This window comes from Culex pipiens, chromosome 2 (genome assembly GCF_016801865.2).
Source record: "Culex pipiens pallens isolate TS chromosome 2, TS_CPP_V2, whole genome shotgun sequence".
NCBI lineage: Eukaryota > Metazoa > Arthropoda > Insecta > Diptera > Culicidae > Culex > Culex pipiens.
In genome coordinates, this window is record NC_068938.1 from 85,853,470 (window position 1) to 85,872,390 (window position 18,921).

An 18,921-nucleotide genomic window follows, 5' to 3' on the forward strand; every position below is an offset into this window, starting at 1 on the left:
CAAAGGGGCATCAATGAGGGGAGGAGGAGGAATTGTTGCTATGTTCGAATTTTGGTACTCAGTTTTAATTTATTTTTTCAATAATTTTTTAAAATTTACTTAATCTTGACCGAGCCATGTTGTCTAGTGGTAACGCTTCTGCACCGTAAGCGTTAAATCGGTGTTAAATCCCCGTTCTATACAGTTATGAGATACCTTATGGATACCCTACAGCAGGGGTGACCAAAGTATGGCCCGCGGGCCAAACGTGGGCCGCGAGGTGATATTTTGTGGCCCGCGGACTAATTTTGAAAGTCCATGTATGGCCCTTTGACCCGTATGTAAAGTGTTTTTTTTTTATTCAGTTTGGTTTAAAAGCTTTTTTGAAATCTATATTATTGAAAATTTAAATGTGATTGAAAATTGTAAATTCCCCAAAATTGTCATCAAACCTTTTCGGAAATGAGTTATAAAACGTTCAAATTTGACTAAAGAAGAAAACTGATAAAATAGCTAAAAAGTAAGTATTTCATACTAATTTTAAAGCAATAGCGCACCATTATTTTTTACTTCCTGGGCCTAACACTTGTTTTGCACTTAGAAACCTTTCAGCTCGGAATTCGTACTCAGTTGGACATTTGGATAAATTGACATTTGGAATCTGAATTATCAGACCAAAAATTTATTAAAATTTAATAAAATTGGAGGATTGATTGTTAAAAAATCCTTTGGCAAAGATTAATCATTAGAGTTGCACTTTGTTTAGAAAAAAAACTATGCTATCATTTGTTTTAAATAATATTTCATTAGGCCAGGGGTGGTCAACCTTTTGGCCCTGTGGGCCAGATCTGATTTTTCTGAAGCAGAGGCGGGCCGGAACTAATGTTTGATAAAAGTTGAAAATGCAAAAAAAAAGTCATAACATTATATTCATCAGATCATTTAAAAATAATCAAATAAAACAACTAGTATTGCAATCAAGATTCATTTATCTGGATTATAAGAAAGAATAATAAAGATACCTTTTGAAATTAAAATGAAATAATAAATAGAATTTATTTCAACGAAACTTGGATCCAAATCTTCTTTACCAAAAAACACTTTTTGCTTTATTGTGCAATTTTTTGCAAATATCTTACAAAATATTATAAAATGATTTGAAACACACACAAAATTCAAAAAGTTTTTCTTAAAATTTCTTCAAACAATTGAAATTCAGTAAAAAAAATTGAGACATTTTTCAATAATTCAAAAATATTTGCAGCAAACTCCGTTATCTGTATAAATAATTTGCTTTTAAAGCTTATTCTCGACAAAATCTATTACTAAAAGATTTTACAAAAACTACATCATTTTTTTCTTACTCATTTTAAATAAAAATCAATTTGAATAAACTAGCTCAGGACAGAAAAACTAAAATTTAAAGTAAACACATTCAAAATTGTAAGAAATTCAATATTAGAATTAATCTGTACAACAATCAAGTTTGTTATCGTACATTTAACAATTTAACGAAATTGATAATTATACTTTCTTTTCCTAGTTTTCAATTTAATTATTGATTTTGAAGAAATTTGCCTCAGATGACTGTACTTTCGGCTCAAATACAATCCTGCTTTGTTTTGACTGTAAATTAGGCTCATTTCTGAAGTCTGAGTTTTGGTTATTTTTAACTAAAATTTTACTAATTTCTTTCATCCGTTAATAACTATACGAAAACTATTTCATTACACTACTTTTCTGAAGTTGATTTTATGCAAAATCTTCCAATCTTTCGAATGAAAATGGTTGCGTAATGATAAGTGGTTGCGAGCACGGTCAAAATTCAAAATTAAGAGTAAGTTTTTCTAAAACCCTAGAAATTACCATTGAAAAAATAACTTTTGAAATGTTTTTCAAAGTGCGATAGAAAGCTCTCGCGATTACCTTTCCAACGATATATAACTTTTTGATGTTTGGTAATGTATTTTGGGAGATATCATTTCTCCAAATTAGGGCTTTTTTTCGAAAAAATCCATAGTTCAATACAAGTTTTTATTTACAGGTGGCTAACGGCTGACATTTTCATTGGTTCGAAGGTTGTTTTAATGGTTTTTTGGTGCGCTGAATCGAATGAGAAAATTGCCGTAACGATTTGAGAGCATGTGCATGTGCATCTAGTGGGACGGTTTCAGCGAGAATTGCTCATATTTCATTAACTGCCTAAAGGGCCATTGATAGAAATTTTTTGAAATGCAGTCGCGGGCCGGATAAAATAGCTTCACGGGCCGGATCCGGCCCGCGGGCCGTACGTTGGGCAGGCCTGAATTAGGCCGTTGCATTTTTTTAGGTTTTTTCGTTTAATTTAGTTAGTTTAATGAAAATACAAGAGCATTCAACTCATCACCTTATTTTCATTTTATATTAATATATTATTTTATATTATTGAAATTAGAATTGACTAGATAGTGGTACACAGCTAAAAAAGTTGCAATCCAGCTGCGTGTAAAAGGCCTGGGTGTAAAATAAATAATGCATTATTTTATGCAATTTTATGTGATTTTACACCCTGAAATATGTAGCCCATCAGTATGGGAAACCTACTTGACCGAAATATCAAGCTGATATATGCGTTTATCCTTCCAACTGTTCATCGGTCTGATGGTCGAGTGGGCTAAGGCACCAGTCCTTACTGTTGGTGCTGGGTTTGAATCCCGTCGATTGCAACTTTTTTTGTGTTTGCAAACATTGTACATGCAGTGTGTAATATTAAGTGTTTATTTTGACGAAGGTGATGTGCATGCTTTTGCATGCGATTTTACCATCGGATTTTTTGCTGTGTAGTCAACATATTACAAAAACATTGTCAGCGGCTTAACCTGATTTTAATGTTTGGTGAGGCAATGAAAAAATTGTGGATAATATTTTTCAGATTTTATTTGGTTTTGTTGATTCTTATAAATTCAAACCAATTGACTTTTCTAAACAAAACTGTTGTAAATTGCAATTTGTTGTTCTCTAATATTTAAATGCCAAAAATGTAAAAAAAATCATGAAATTAAAAAAAAGGATAATAAATTTATTTTTCACTTTAATAGATCATGATAACACAATTAAGTTTTATTTAAATAAAAAAATATCACATTTGGCCCGGAAGCTCATGTGAGCTTCAAATTTGGCCCGCCCTTAAAAAAACTTTGGGCACCCCTGCCCTACTGTCATTAGACTGTAATACAAATTGATTTTTCCTTTACTGAACAGTTATATACTTTTAATATCTGAAATAATCTTGACAGGATTTTTCTGGGCTGTGGAGTTGGAGTCGGAGTCGGAGTCGGAGTCAGAGTCGGAGTCAGAGTTGGAGTCGGAGTCGGAGTCGGAGTCGGAGAAGAAGCCGGATCCGGGTACTTTAGTCGGAGTAGGAGTCAGTAATATCTGAATAGTTAGATTTGGTGTCGGATTCGCTAAACCTTCAGTAGTCAGAGTCACAGTTGACTAATTTCAACAACATTGTATGGGAATTGTTGTTGGAGTCGTAGTCGGACTCGGAGTCGCTTGATCTCCAGAAACCGGCGGAATTGAAATCGGAATTGAAAAAACAACTTTTTGCGGTACTGTTCATCGGAATTTCACAAGAATTCAAAAAAATAAACCAAGCCAAAAAATTAAAAATATGATTAGTAACATGCATTTTAAACTGTTTTAGTAGATTTTACTTCTATTTCTGTTAATTTTTGAAAAGTATTCGAAACGGCCTTACTTTTTGTAACGTTGCCGAGATTTTTCAAAGAGTGTAAATGTTCAACCAAATTGCATAGACAAGTAAAATACAAATTTAAATTACAAGCTATGGATTCAACATTTGGATGAAAAAAGGGTTTAAAAAAAATACAATAATTAAAATTCTAAAAAAAGACCGATTTCGTGTTTATCTTCGAAATGATAACGGGAAAACTTATATTAATATAAAATTGATCAAATTAATTATTTGCTTCAAATCGTCGGAAACTCTGCTTTTTTCATATACACAGAAAAAAATAATGTAAATTTGGAAGCTTTAATTTTGGAAGGTTGAATATTACCTCTTTTATGATGTAATTTTACCTCAATTTAGACAGAAAAAGTGACATTACACCAGAAAAGTGGTAAAATTACACATTTCCAGAGGTAAAATTACACCTTTTTTCTGACATAAAAGATGTACCCCTTCCCAGATGTAATATTACCATGATTTTTTTTTCTGTGTATTTCTTGTAAAAACTGTTAACAATCATTGAATATTTTTTTGCCTCAGTTCCTGAAAAACAATCAATTTATAATTTTGGATGAAAATTGGAAAGTCTGAGGATTTGAAAAAAATATCAACGTTGTGTATGGATGGCCCTTTAGAAACAAGGTTGTTCATATTTCGTCTAATGTAATCAATTAATAAAAAATCAAATTTCATTCCTCACCATTTCAAATCTAACAATTTTCATAAAAGTCCACTTTCCGCGTCCAATGAAACATTCATCATCGCACCATCCGCCTCTCAGCGGGCGTGGCTCTGCGGGAAATCACACTCTCGTCGAGGCCATGTCACGTCTCAACCCCTTCTTCGGGTTCTCCAGTAACCGAGGAATAACTTTCTCATTTCGTTATTCCATTTGTCGAAAATCTGCTGCCCCGAATATCACTCCGAGTGCCCGCCGCCAGAACAAGTTCAAAAATACCAAGTTTCAGCAGTTAATTTCCCCCTGGCCGCCGGCCACCAGCCACCGCGTCTCGTCACAATCCGGCACATAATTTTCGCCGTTTTGCCCTCGTCAAAAGGACACTATCAAGCGTCTATCGGGAATTTATTAAGATTTACCGCTGTAATTTAAATTGATACCCATGAATTATGGCGACTCGACTCCCTCCCTCGTTCCCCAAGTTTCCATCAGGACTTTTCATTTCCCGTTTTTCAGGCGACGAGTCGAGTCGAGGCAGTTTTGAGCAGCAGCAGCAGCAACCAGGAAGAGTTAGTTTGTGTGTCGATGATTTGTGACTGTTGGTTGAAAAATTTCCCCTTTCGCCTTCTTTCGGGGGGTAATTCGTTCATTAACACTCTTTTCTGAATTTATATATATTTGAATTATATGTCTCTTACCCCCTTTTCCTCTCGAATATTTCCACCATCCAACCATCAGGCAGGTCCTTTTGGTCCTGAGTCGTCAGTGGGACCTATCCTCTCCCATTTCTGCCAGCAGCGTTAGAAAAGTGCCTCATCATACAATGAGGGAAGTCCGCACCTCGGAAGAGGGTATGACACCCCCTTGGGGGGCCTTCACATTGACTTGGTAGGGATAAATTGCTTGCCACTCTTGAGCAATTTTGTGCTGCTTGGTGGGCACTTTGGGCGGAAAAGTGAAACAATAGTAGCTAAAAGTCAGAACTTATTCAAATACGTTTTTTTATTCCATAAATTTCAAACTTCAATCCTAATATTCATAAAAATAAAGCAAATTTAATCACAATTTGCTTTATATATCATTACAGTTATGCTACTGTATGAATTATGAGAATTATTTTTAATATCACGTCTTGTCCCGTTAGTTTGTAAAGCCTTAATTTGTTTTGAAAACGCAAGAATAAACGTAATGCAATATGTTCTTATTAGTTCACATCAATTTTTAAAGGTTGTTTCAATGAAAAAATAAATATGCTGCTGATATTTTGAGCCAATTTGGAAGGACTTATAAAAATTTGCTTATTAAAATATGCAATGTAATTTTTGGGACCATCCACAAACCACGTGGACACTTTTTTGGAAATCCCAACCCCCCGATCGAAAAATTCCTTCAAAGATACAAATTTTTGATTTTTTTTTATACATTTTTGTATGGACAGCTGCCAAATTTGTATGGAAAAGCATATGGGGGTAATTCTCTACCAACTCACACGAAATCGGGAAAAGTTGCCCCGACCCCTCTTCGATTTGCGTGAAACTTTGTCCTAAGGGGTAACTTTTGTCCCTGATCACGAATCCGAGGTCCGTTTTTTGATATCTCGTGACGGAGGGGTGGTACGACCCCTTCCATTTTTGAACATGCGAAAATAGAGGTGTTTTTCAATAATTTACAGCCTGAAACGGTGATGAGATAGAAATTTGGTGTCAAAGGGACTTTTATGTAAAATTAGAAGCCCGATTTGATGGCGTACTCAGAATTCCGAAAATAACGTATTTTACATCGAAAAAAACACTAAAAAAGTTTTAAAAATTCTCCCATTTTCCGTTACTTGACTGTACAAAAATTTGGAACATGTCATTTTATGGGAAATTTAATGTACTTTTCGAATCTACATGGACCCAGAAGGGTCATTTTTTCATTTAGAACAAAATTTTTCATTTTAAAATTTCGTGTTTTTTCTAACTTTGCAGGGTTATTTTTTAGAGTGTAACAATGTTCTACAAAGTTGTAGAGCAGACAATTACAAAAATTTTGATGTATAGACATAAGGGGTTTGCTTATAAACATCACGAGTTATCGTGATTTTACGAAAAACAGTTTTGAAAAGGTTACTTTTTGCGTTTCTCTTTGTTTCGTCGTCCATGTCTGTCGCGGGTGACCATAAACGGCCATGATCAACGACGACCAGCATTTTCAAAACTTTTTTTCGTAAAATCGCAGTAACTCGTGATGTTTAGAAGCAAACCCCTTATTTCTATATATTAAAATTTTTGTTATTGTCTGCTCTACAACTTTGTAGAACATTGTTACACTCTAAAAAATAACCCTGCAAAGTTAGAAAAAACACGAAATTTTAAAATGAAAAATTTTGTTCTAAGTGAAAAAATGACCCTTCTGGATCAATGTAGATTCGAAAAGTACATTAAATTTCCCATAAAATTACATGTTCCAAAATTTTTTACAGTCAAGTAACGGAAAATGGGAGAATTTTTAAAACTTTTTTAGTGTTTTTTTCGATGTAAAATACGATTTTTTTTCGGAATTCTGAGTACGCCATCAAATTGGGCGTCTAATTTTACATAAAAGTCCCTTTGACACCAAATTTCTATCTCATCACCGTTTCAGGCAGCAAATTATTGAAAAACACCTCTTTTTTTGCATGTTCAAAAATGGAAGGAGTCGTACCGCCCCTCCGTCACGAGATATCAAAAAACGGACCTCGGATTCGTGATCAGGGACAAAAGTTACCCCTTTGGACAAAGTTTCACGCAAATCGAAGAGGGGTCGGGGCAACTTCTGTGTGAGTTGGCGGAGAATTAGCCATGCACAAACCAATGATGCAAAATTGCTTCTTTGGGCATACCAAATGCACCAAAAATGTTTCAGCTGGATTAAAACATACAAATATAGAAATTATAGAAAAAATACCGATTTAACCAATTCATTTTTGTCTTTCTTACTAAAGAAAGGTAAAGGTTTTACTTTACGGCTGGACGCCATTTCCATCTTCGTAAATATTACGATTTAGCATGAATTTTCATCGGAAAAATCGTCTAAAAATCACACTGCATCGATTTTCGACGCTTCGTCGCCAAATCGACAAGTTGTCAAGTTGAGCTTCGAATACTGGCGCGAGAATGCTGGCGCATATAGTTTGTGGCTCGAGATATATGTTTTGTAGTAGCTTGCCTATCGATGTTTTGTTCAGCATTGAAGATATCGTAGCTTTTCGGTTTCTTTTGAATAACTGTCCAATGTTTATGCAAAAACTTTTGTGACATAGGACATTTTTCTGGCTAGATTCAAATTGTTTCCTATGTGCTCCTAAAATCGCCTAAAAGTAGACTTCATTTTTCGTAATTTCGTAAGTTTATTTAACTGATTATATTGGATTCCAATAGGAGCTTTCTAAGCTTTTCATCGTTTATATCGTTTTCAAAGTTTTCAATGCTCGCGACGCTAATGGCTATCTACCTAAGCTACTCGCGGGTGAGTGTGTAGTGGTGCGGTTGTAAAAACAGCTTTCTCTGACTCTGTCACTTTCATAGAAGCTGAATGGCAAACTTCCCTGCACCGCTGTGCTATGCTCGCGTTTGTCATAAACACTTTGCGATTAAGAATATGTACGATTAAAAATATTCTTTTGGTGAAAATCGCGTTTTTTATTTCTTTTGGAAAACATATCATTCATAATACTTTGCATTCATCATAAGATTTTTTTGTATCATTTCACTTTCTTTTGTACTGACGTTATAAATAAACATATTCGATGTTATGAATTGAAAGAAGTTCTACCATTGTTATATTATTTTGTAAGAAAGGCGAGATAGTCACCCCGGGTGGGATTAAATTAGATTTTTATCATTCGATTTTAATCAATTCGGCTAAAAAAAGTCTCACAGAGAATTTTGAAGGAAATTTTCTCAGCTATTTAAACATATTTTCAAGGGGTGCTTTTCATTCAAGAAGTTTTGTTTAAGGCAAAAATGACCCCTCAAACTGAATTAAAAATTTTTGAAATCAAAAAAAAACTTATATTGAGTATTTAACTTTTAGTGATAATAGTATAAATAAAAAAATCGAATTCATTTTTCCAAGTAACTATTTTTTCGAAAAGTCCTAAAATTGATTGATCAAAAAATACCCACTTTGTATTACCAGCCCCCGAAATGAATGGTGACTTGTATGGAAAAGCGAAAGAAGCAAAACTGCTTCTGGTGACTTGTATGGAAAAGCGAAAGAAGCAAAATTGCTTCTTTCAAAATTGACATATGAATGGAATGCATGGACAAAATTCATTCAAATAACAAATTAAAATGAAAAGACGATTTGCGAAACCGTCGAAAACCTCCTTTTCAATCGATTGTATTTTTTTATTTTTCATTGCACATATCTTGCAGTTTCAGTGTTCAGTAATTTTTTATCAGTTTCTGTTAAATTTCAAATTTTTATACAACAATTTATTTAAGAGGCAGTATTTGTAAATTCTGCTCGGTTTGTTCTACAGGTCGTATCGAGGTGCTCCGATTTGGATGAAACTTTCAGCGTTTGTTTGTCTATACATGAGATGATCTCATGCCAAATATGAGCCCTCTACGAGAAAGGGAAGTGGGGTAAAACGGGCTTCGAAATTTGAGGTCCAAAAAACCTAGAAAATCATAAAATTGCTCGCATTTCCGTAAAACTTCATCAATTCCAACTCTCGTAGATGCATTTGAAAGGTCTTTAGAATCACTTCAAAATGGGCCATAGACATCCAGGATCCGTTTGACTTTTTCTCATAGCTTTTGCAAATTACTGTTCAAAATTGTTTTTTTTAAACCTTAATATCTTTTTGCAATAGCCTTCAACACCCATACTCCCATAGGTCAAAAGATAGGTAATTATATGGATTATAAGCCTACGGAATTAACTTTTTGGCCAATCGCAGTTTTTCTCATAGATTTACGATTTTTCTACAACAAACATTTAACAACGTTAGTTTTTGCCCTGTAGGCCTCCATATCGGCACTTTTTGGTCTCAACTTTGTCATATTCGGAATCCTCGGAAAATTTCACGTTAGTTAGATGTAGGGGAGTTGTCAATTTGATTGCAAAAATTGCCATTTAGAATGAATTAAAATATTTTTTAACAATTTGTTGGATTTGGAGTGAAACAGATTTTCGCCTACTTGATACAGCATTTGACGCATTTGACGTGATGATCACAGAGTAAATAAGTTCCATTTCTTTTTTCGAAAAAGTTTTATTTAATTATTTTTTAAATCAAATTTACCACTCCCCTACTTCTTACTAACGTGAAATTTTCGGAGGATTCCGAATATGACAAAGTAGAGACCAAAAAGTGCCGCTATGGAGGCCTACAGGGCAAAAACTAACGTTGTTAAATGTTTGTTGTAGAAAAATCGTAAATCTATGAGAAAAACTGCGATTGGCCAAAAAGTTAATTCCGTAGGCTTATAGTCCATGAAATTACCTATCTTTTGACCTATGGGAGTATGGGTATTGAAGGCTATTGCAAAAAGATATTAAGGTTTTAAAAAAATCAATTTTGAACAGTAATTTGCAAAAGCTATGAGAAAAAGTCAAACGGATCCTGGATGTCTATGGCCCATTTTGAAGTGCTTCTAAAGACCTTTCAAATGCATCTACGAGAGTTGGAATTGATGAAGTTTTACGGAAATGCGAGCAATTTTAAGATTTCTTAGATTTTTTGGACCTCAAATTTCGAAGCCCGTTTTACCCCACTTCCCTTTCTCGTAGAGGGCTCATATTTGGCATGAGTTCATCTCATGCATAGACAAACAAATGCTGAATGTTTCATCCAAATCGGAGCACCTCGATACGACCTGTTACACATTGGTGAAAAACTCGCTATTAATATAACACGAATTAGAGGAATAAGTCAACCTTCAAATTTCAACGATCCAAAATTCAACTTTTGATTGTTTACAATCGTATTTTAAAGAAAACAAGTAGTAAAATGTTTTAATACAGAATTCTTTTTTTTTTTCATTTTCCATTGTTCCTTCCTCGTTACGAAATCACTCATAAAAAAGCCAAAAATAAAACATAGGCAAATAGAAAAAAAAGTAAAATATTTCCGCACGAATCCGAGACCCGTTGGGACCATTCGCACATTCCACCCCCAACGGGAGGAAAAGTGGAAAAAGGGTTTCGCAGAGAGGGAGAGACCGAAATTATGATTATGATTTCTAAAGATGTCGTTTAATTTTTGATTTATTATATTAGCAATCCAAACGATGCCACCGTCGTCGCTGCTGGCTGTCTAAATAGAACGCAAATCCCGGCTGCTGCTGCTCAGTTCCAGAGTTTGAGGTAAAAATTTTCAGCGGAAAAAGGGACATCACCGGCAGCAGCAGCGGCGATGGAAAAGGAATGCTCAAAAGTTATAAATTCGTTGAGGGTTGAGAAAAGGGTTTTGCTGTTCCGCTTTTTCCTGGGGAGAGAAAGTTGAGCAAATGGATGCTTGGGCCCCGGGAAAAGGTCTCATTTGCTGTGGAGGTCGACACAGCAGAAGCGACCGGAGATGATGGAGCCGAATCGTGAGGTGAGCTGAGCTGCCGGTGAGGTGAGATTCCGCGGATGATTTAAAATATGCCGTGTCTTCTCTGCCAGCAAGAGGGGGAGAACAGGAGGGGTAATTTTTTAGCAGAGTAAGTACAAATAAAGAATTGTGGGAGGAGAGCTTTCGGTTGTTTATGATTGGGATGAATTGCTTTGTATTTATGTATTTATCTGTTTTGTTTAAAAAAAATCAATTTCTGATTTGATAGTTTTGAAAAAAAAACTACTTGAACTAATATTTAAAGACAATCCGATTGAAAAACAATTTCGCAAAATAATTCAACTTCGAATTTCTAAAAATACTATCCTGTAGCCTTAAAAATGTCATAAAACATCACGTCCCGCATTAAACCTCTTTACTGCAAACCCTTTTCCCGCGCAGAGTTCTTGTGTGATGTGACGTGACGTGATCCGAACGATTCCCCTTTCTCCAACTTTTCCTCTAATCTTTCTCCACAACCCACTGAAATCCTTCAACAGCTTCCCCCCGTCCCTGTATCGTGTTGTTTTTCCACGCGAAAGGAAACCGACCGCCGACATCACATCGCAAAAACAAACATCACCAACGACGACGACGGCGCCATCGCGCACAAATACACGCTCACCAGCGAAGGATCCAACCAGCCAACCATCATCGAGCAGCCACGGTTTGGCCTCGGAAAACACGTCAGCCAGGCATCACTGCTGATGCTGCAGTGTGACGAGGAAAAACGCCTTGACTGATGTGGGTGGAATGAGAAACTCTCTGATGGAGTAGAAAGAATGGGTAATAGGTGGAGAGGGTAGAAAAAAATCTTAGTGGTTTTACACAACACTTTTAATCGCGATGCCTTAAAACCTAAGCTATAGAAAAGATCATGTTTTAAAATATTTTGTGAACTTAAAACTAGTGTTTTTAGATAATTTGGGCATGGTTGACTGCCACATGAGTTGCTACTCCGTTATTGGCATATCAGCAAAATTTAAGCAATGAATCAAAAATGATCAGTTGGAGCCAACCATCCGTTCAAAGTTTAACCCCTGAAGACCCAGTTCAGATAAATACAAGTAAAACTATATGTGTTCCAAACAGTAGTTAGTACCAAATTCCATGAAGCTGATACAGTTACAGACCTATCAACTAGTAATCTACGAAAGTAAACTGTAATGACGGAGTTAAGGTGAAGCCGTTGATCATTTTCGAAGAAAGTTGATCATCACTCTAAAATGCTCTGTATTGAATTCAATTTAACGAATTTCTGCACCAAAATGAATCAGCATGTGCCAGTTGTTGCCTTCTTGAAGCCACTGAAAGAATTTTTGATCTAAATTAAATGTGTCTAAAAATTTATGTAATTTTGTGGAACAATCATTGACGTCCTAGTTGGCAATCATTGATTAATGACAATTTCCATAAAAATCAGGTTGGTTTTTTGTTCAAAAACCATCTGGGACGTTTAGCATAATTATGTCTACCTATGTTTGTTTTGTTTTTTAAGTGTTTCTCATTTTGAAGAATATTTTTCTTTTATTTTTAATTAACTTAACCTCTGTCATTTTCTCGCAATTGCTGTTTTTTAAGATTTTTTATGTGATATAATATAAAAGATATAATTTTCATTGGAAATATGTGTACATTTTCTCCTTTTTCAATTTTTCCTTCTTTTATTAAATTTGACTCAAAAAATGGATAATCTTTTGAAGATGTACTCTTTTAGAAATAATTGCAATTAAGTTTTATATTGTTTTCTCAAATTTTGTAGTCCACCTAAAGTAAGGATAAGCATTTTGTTCCTCTTGAAATATCCTGCAATTTAGTTGTTTATGCAATTTTCTCTTCTTTTATTCAATATTCAACTTATACAAGGTATATCAGCTTTATGGATGTACTTTTTGCGTGGGAGTCGTCTTCCTGCTATAAAGACAAACAACACAACAAACCAAGCCTGCTCCGGTGGAATCGCTGGCGGTGGTTAGACTCGCAATCCAAAGGTCATCAGTTCGAACCCCGGTGTGGAAGGTTCCTTGGAGTAGAAAGACGTTTGGGTGCCCTCCCCATTCAAGCCATCGGGCTCCTAGGTGAGCAATTCTCGCTTAAACCGTTCCACTAGAGCAATTCTCTGAGACTTCGGGCATTCGATTTTTTCTGTATTTTTTAATCCGGCTGAAACTTTTTTGGTGCCTTCGGTATGCCCAAAGAAGCCATTTTGCATCATTAGTTTGTCCATATAATTTTCCATACAAATTTCGCAGCTGACCATATAAAAATGATGTATGAAAATTCAAAAATCTGTATCTTTTGAAGGAATTTTTTGATCGATTTGGTGTTTTCGGCAAAGTTATAGGTATGGATATGGACTACACTGAAAAAAAATGATACACGGTAAGAAAAAATTTGGTGATTTTTAATTTCACTAAAATTTGATTTGCAAAAAAACACTATTTTTATTTTTTTTATTGTTTGATATGTTCTCGAGGACATAAAATGCCAACTTTTCAGAAATGTGAAGAATGGGCAAAAAATCTTTGACCGAGTTATGATTTTTTGAATCAATACATTTTTTTTCAGATAATCGAAATATTGATCGTAAAAATTTTTCAACTTCATTTTTCGATGTAAAATTGAATTTGCAATCAAAAAGTACTTTAGAGAAATTTTGATAAAGTTCATCATTTTCAATTTATAGCCATTTTATGTAACTTTTTTCAAAATAGTCTCAGTTATTGATTTTTTTTTTAAATAGAACCCATGCACTATTTTCTAATATCGATATCTCAGCAACTAATGGTCCGATTTACAATGTTAAAACATAAAACATTCGCGAAATTTTCCGATCTTTTCGAAAAAAAAATTCATAAATTTTAAATCAAGACTGACATTTCAAAAAGACCAAACATTGTATATTACGCCCTGAGATATCGACATTAGAAAATGGTGGGTTGTTTGGGTGAGACTTTGAAAACATTTTTTTTTTTGTTTTCAACCCTAAGGGTCTAAGGGTCGTATCAAAAAAGTCCAAATATAGAGAATTTTCTCAGCTTTTCAAAAATATTTTTTTCAAAAGTGGGCAAACATGAGCACTATTTAAAAAAAATCAATAACTGCGACTATTTTGAAAAAAAGTCACATAAAAATAGCTATAACTTGAAAACGAGGAACTTTATCAAAATTTCACTGAAGTACTTTTTGATTTCAAATTCAAAATGAAGTTGAAAATTTTTTACGACCGATATTTCGATTTTTTTTAAAATCTGTATTGATTCAAAAAATCATAACTCAGTCAAAGATTTTTTGCCACTTCTGGAAATTTCTGAAAAGTTGGCATTTGATATCCTCTAAAACACATCAAAAAATAAACAAAAAAAATAGTGTTTTTTTTTTGCAAATCAAGTTTTAGTGACAAAAAGTGAGTGCATGATTGGCAAAGGGAGCGCTTGGTTGTAAAAAATATTCGGAGTGAAAAGTGTTTTTTTGTGATTTTTAAAGCCCTTCCTATATCACCGTTGATTGGAAGGCACGGCGTCGGGTGGATTGTGTTTAAATTTTTCGAATAAGGTTTTATTTTTTTGCGGTGAAAAAGCCATTTCTATATAATGATCGAAAGACGCACTGACAATTTGGATCATTGAGTTAATAGTGAAGCAAAATAACTGTGTGAGAGTGATTTTGTGTGCTAACCAGAAAGACCTTCCCATATCATCCTTGCTCGGAAGGCTCACCGACGGATCTGTTATGAAAGTCCTCCCCATAGCGTCGTAGCTCGGGAGGCATCGAAAAGCCAATACCTTATCCAACTAACCCAAAAAAAAATTAATCACGTGATGCTTGAAGGAGATGCTGTGGATTCAACGGTCTCAAGCGGTATCAACAAGTATATAGCGAAAAACTATATGTTTGATGAGTCTGCAACTTCAACTATCGAACTAACATTCCTCCCTTTCGTTGAACTGCAGGCTTCTTGGGAGGGCGCCGGTATTGACTAATAAAGTAGGGATCTTCAGAGGTTAAACAGTGAACGGATGGTTGGCTCTCACTGATCATTTTTGATTCATTGTTTAACTTCTGCCGATCTGTCAATAACGGAGTAGCAGCTCATTGGCAGTCAACCATGCACATTGCTCATGCTCATGCTCATCAAGTTTAAGTGACAAAAAGTAAAATTAAAAATCACCAAAAAAAATTTTACCGTGTATCATTTTTTTCAGAGTAGTCCATGTCCAACCTACAACTTTGCCGAAGACACCAAATCGATCGAAAAATTCCTTCAAAAGATACAGATTTTTTATTTTTCACATATCATTTTTGTATGGACAGCTGCCAAATTTGTATGGAAAATTATATGGACAAGCTAATGATGCAAAATGGCTTCTTTGGGCATACCAAAGGCACCAAAAAAGAAAAAGGCACCAAATTAAAGAAAAAAGACCGATTCCGTAGAGAACTGCTCCCTAGAATTTCCCCTACTACAGCTCAACCATCCAATTACAAAATTTCAAAAATCATTTTCAAATGTAAAATCTAATTTGAAATTGAAAATTACTTTAAATTTTATATAAGGTGCACCGTTTTCAAGTTATAATAATTATTATAATTTAGGTGATGTTTTTTTCAAAACTGTTAGGTTTTTGGACTTCAACCAATAGTTTCTGAGATATCGCGTGCTGCACAAGAGGGCTAATTAGATGACAATGAAAAGAACTCGTTTTCCGGATATTTGAGCATCGAGAGGGTGTATCTCAGCAAACAGCTGTCCGATCAACAAAGTCAAAAAAGGATAATTGTACACAGTCAAATATACAATGGTAATATTACATCAGGGTAGGTGTGATAGAAAAAATGTGTAATTTTACCACTTTTCTGGTGTAATATAACTTTTTCAGTCTAAATTGAGGTAAAATTACATCATAAAAGAGGTAATGTTCAACCTTCAAAAATTACATCTTCCAAATTTAAAGATTTTTTTACTGTGTAGGAAACTTTCTCTGCATTTTTGAAAATATAGTTTGGGTGATTCCTTTTCTTTCGTGAAGATTGTATTTTTAAATTGCAAAAAAAACAAACACTTTTCGAAAACTTTCGCCTGGATGCTTATAACATTGAAACGGTGCACTTTATTAAAGAAGGCGTAGTCATTTTCAAATGCAAATTAGATTTTTAATCTAAATTTATTGATGCAATTTAAAATCACAATATTTTATACTTTTTTCAAACTTTGTCCAAAAGTTTCAAATTGTTGATTTCATTTCTGTTGAAATGAATCAGATAAAATTGTGAAGTCAAACCAAAGCGAGAAATATTCCCGTTTGATTTTTTCTTCATTGGTATTACTTGGGATGGGGCAAAGCCAAGCAACACCTTAAGTTCGTTTTTGATCTCATCCACCGACAAGTCGTTGGAGAGACCTTTCAAGACCGCCTTGAATGGCCGAGCATTCTTGGTCTCATACGTGTAGAAATTGTGTTTGTGGTTTTTCAAATAACCAACAAAAGTTTGGTGATCTTGTAAAGATTCCGTCAACAAGCGACATTCTCCTCTTCGACCAAGCTGGAACGAAACCTTCAAATTGCAAGTTTCCTTGCAATTCTTCAGTTGCGTTCGAAAGCTGGCCAAATCGGAGACGGAAGTCACTACAATTGGCGGAGCCTTTACTCGTTTCTCGACGGCAGAAGGCTCAGTACGAGGAGAAGGTTCCTTGTCATCAGTTTCGGATAAAACACCGAAACTGTTTGTCAATGGTATTGGAGGATTGACCTCACATTCAGAATCAGAATCAGACCTCAGAAGAGGCTGTTTTCTTTTTCTGTTTCCGTTAGCCGGTTTAGCGTTCAAACGCTTCACCGACGTAACGACCAAATCTTCAGAAGATTTGCGTTTACCTTTGTTTTGACGCATTTTGCAAGCAAAGTTCTCTTAAAAAGATGGCTTCGTTTGTAAAATACAACAAAATTTCAGGCGGGGTTAGTCTTGAAAAGACTGTTTAGAATTTTGGAAAATAACTCAGGTAGTCTTTAAAAAGACTGTGAATTTTGTTTTGAAATAACTCTGAGCTTAGGTAGTAAAAAATACCGCAGCTCTAGTGTCCGTTCACCACGAAGGTTCGCAAGACACTCGCACATTCTCTCACTTCACAATTAACAACACAAACTCAACAAATCGACCGCTCTTGTTCGAATCCTGACTTCAAATGACAAACGTAAACAAACCCAAGTTCATCTTTTTAATATTCAACCAATTGATATTTACATTTAACCAAAAAAAAATCTTGATTTTTCTAAAACCAAAGCTAACAGTCGAGCACGTTCATTCGAGTTCGGGAAATCTGTTAGCTTTTTGCCTTTAGCATTTTCAACAAACAGGTTATTAAATTATTACTTAATTTTGGTTGATTTAACTGAAAATTGGCCGCAACAAGTACGCTTTTGTTGAAATTTACGAAAGTAAAATCAACAATTTTAGTTGTTAAAATTTCTGGGCACAGTCTCTCCGTGTATTTTCTCCGAACAAAACCAAATGAGAACGTACTTGGCTTGGGATACAAAGTTTTTGTCCAATCGAACTCATATACCGGATTTAGGCTCATCACCCAAACATTTCAGCCCTGTAATTGACGGTGAAAAGTAAAATTTGAACCATTCTAATGCTAGTAAACAATATGTAGAAAAACCAATAATTCTAATAGCTTGAAGGATTTTGGTAAAATCCAGATTTCCTAGGATTTTTTTAAATAACAAAAACATGTTTTCCGAGAAATTAAACACACTAGCCCCAAGTCAGACAACCTTCACTCTTCTCAGCGAGACTATCACCTCAATCAGACCGAGTAAATTCCTTTCAAAAACTATTGAGGCCATTGGGAAGCTCAAACCATCAACCGGTTGTACACTAGCGCTTCACTTACTCGGTCGAATAAATTTCAAAACTGCTGCACTTTCCGACTGAAATTGTACATAAAATTAAATATACGGTCACATTCGAGGAAAAGTTTTGTATTTTATTATTTTATAGCATGTAGCCACCCGTATCCGCAGGACGAAGCGCATATCACAGAGCCATCTCCGAAGTGTGCTCCATCCATCCAATCCGGCGATCCAACTGGCGCGCGCAAGGACTTTTTGGATTCATTTCCTATGAAAGGAGACAGTCCCGAGGACCGATGCCATCCGGTGCATTTCATTCCTCAGCCCTCACCCCACCACGCCGATGGCCAATCCACGTTGAGCTGGCGTTTCCTGGCTGATGGAAGTGTGCAGCAAAAGTTGTATCCAGAGAAAGTAGGGGAAAAAAACATTTCAGTAAAATGTGCGAGTCCTTGAGAAGTTGCTGCACAACTTTACTCAATCCTGGGGGCAACAGCAGCGCGGAGACATGCCGCGCGCCGTGACGAGGAAACGGTTCCAGCAACCGGTCGGATGATGGCCAACGTTGGTCGTCAGGAGGGAAAGTTGGGGTAAGGTGTGAAGAGGAATTATGGGAGCATTGCTTTTAAAAGGTGTTTCGAAATTGCTTGGTTTAGACAAAACATGAAAACAAATATTCAATTTCAAAAGTGTTTTTTAATTCCTTTTGCAAGAGATGAATAATTTATTCTATTGATTTTAAAAATGTATTTTTGAATATTTATTATCGACCTCCCCTATAAATCCATAGCACAACGTCACACGTACAAAAAATTGCATTCTCACACACAGCGAGCAAGACGTACAACGAAATACAACGAACAGCATCGTCCTGTGTGCTGGAAAATCGGCGATATCCATCCATCCTTTTCTTTGGTTCGGTGCGACGGTCGACACAGTCGTGACACGTCTTCTCACGATCTGAAGCGTGATATTGCTGTTGGTGCACGAAGAGAGAAACATCACCAGCCAGCCACGTCCTGATTCGTCCTGGTTCGTCGTCGACGTGTTTCCTGATGTCCCGGTCCCCGAACCTATCGTCCTGCCTGGCAAAAAGGATATTTAT

General features: G+C 35.4%; 1 protein-coding gene across 1 annotated transcript in view; it reads left to right on the plus strand.

Annotated features, from left to right (window-relative positions):
• The first annotated feature begins 10,941 nt into the window (after positions 1–10,941).
• The window catches only part of LOC120419814 (zinc finger protein 236-like), a 30,542-nt gene continuing 22,562 nt past the window's right edge, over positions 10,942–18,921 (plus strand). Inside the window, exons 1-2 of the mRNA XM_052706928.1 lie at positions 10,942–10,962; positions 11,460–11,676. Coding sequence (XP_052562888.1) covers positions 10,942–10,962; positions 11,460–11,676 — 238 coding nt within the window. The remainder of the gene's footprint in view (positions 10,963–11,459; positions 11,677–18,921) is intronic.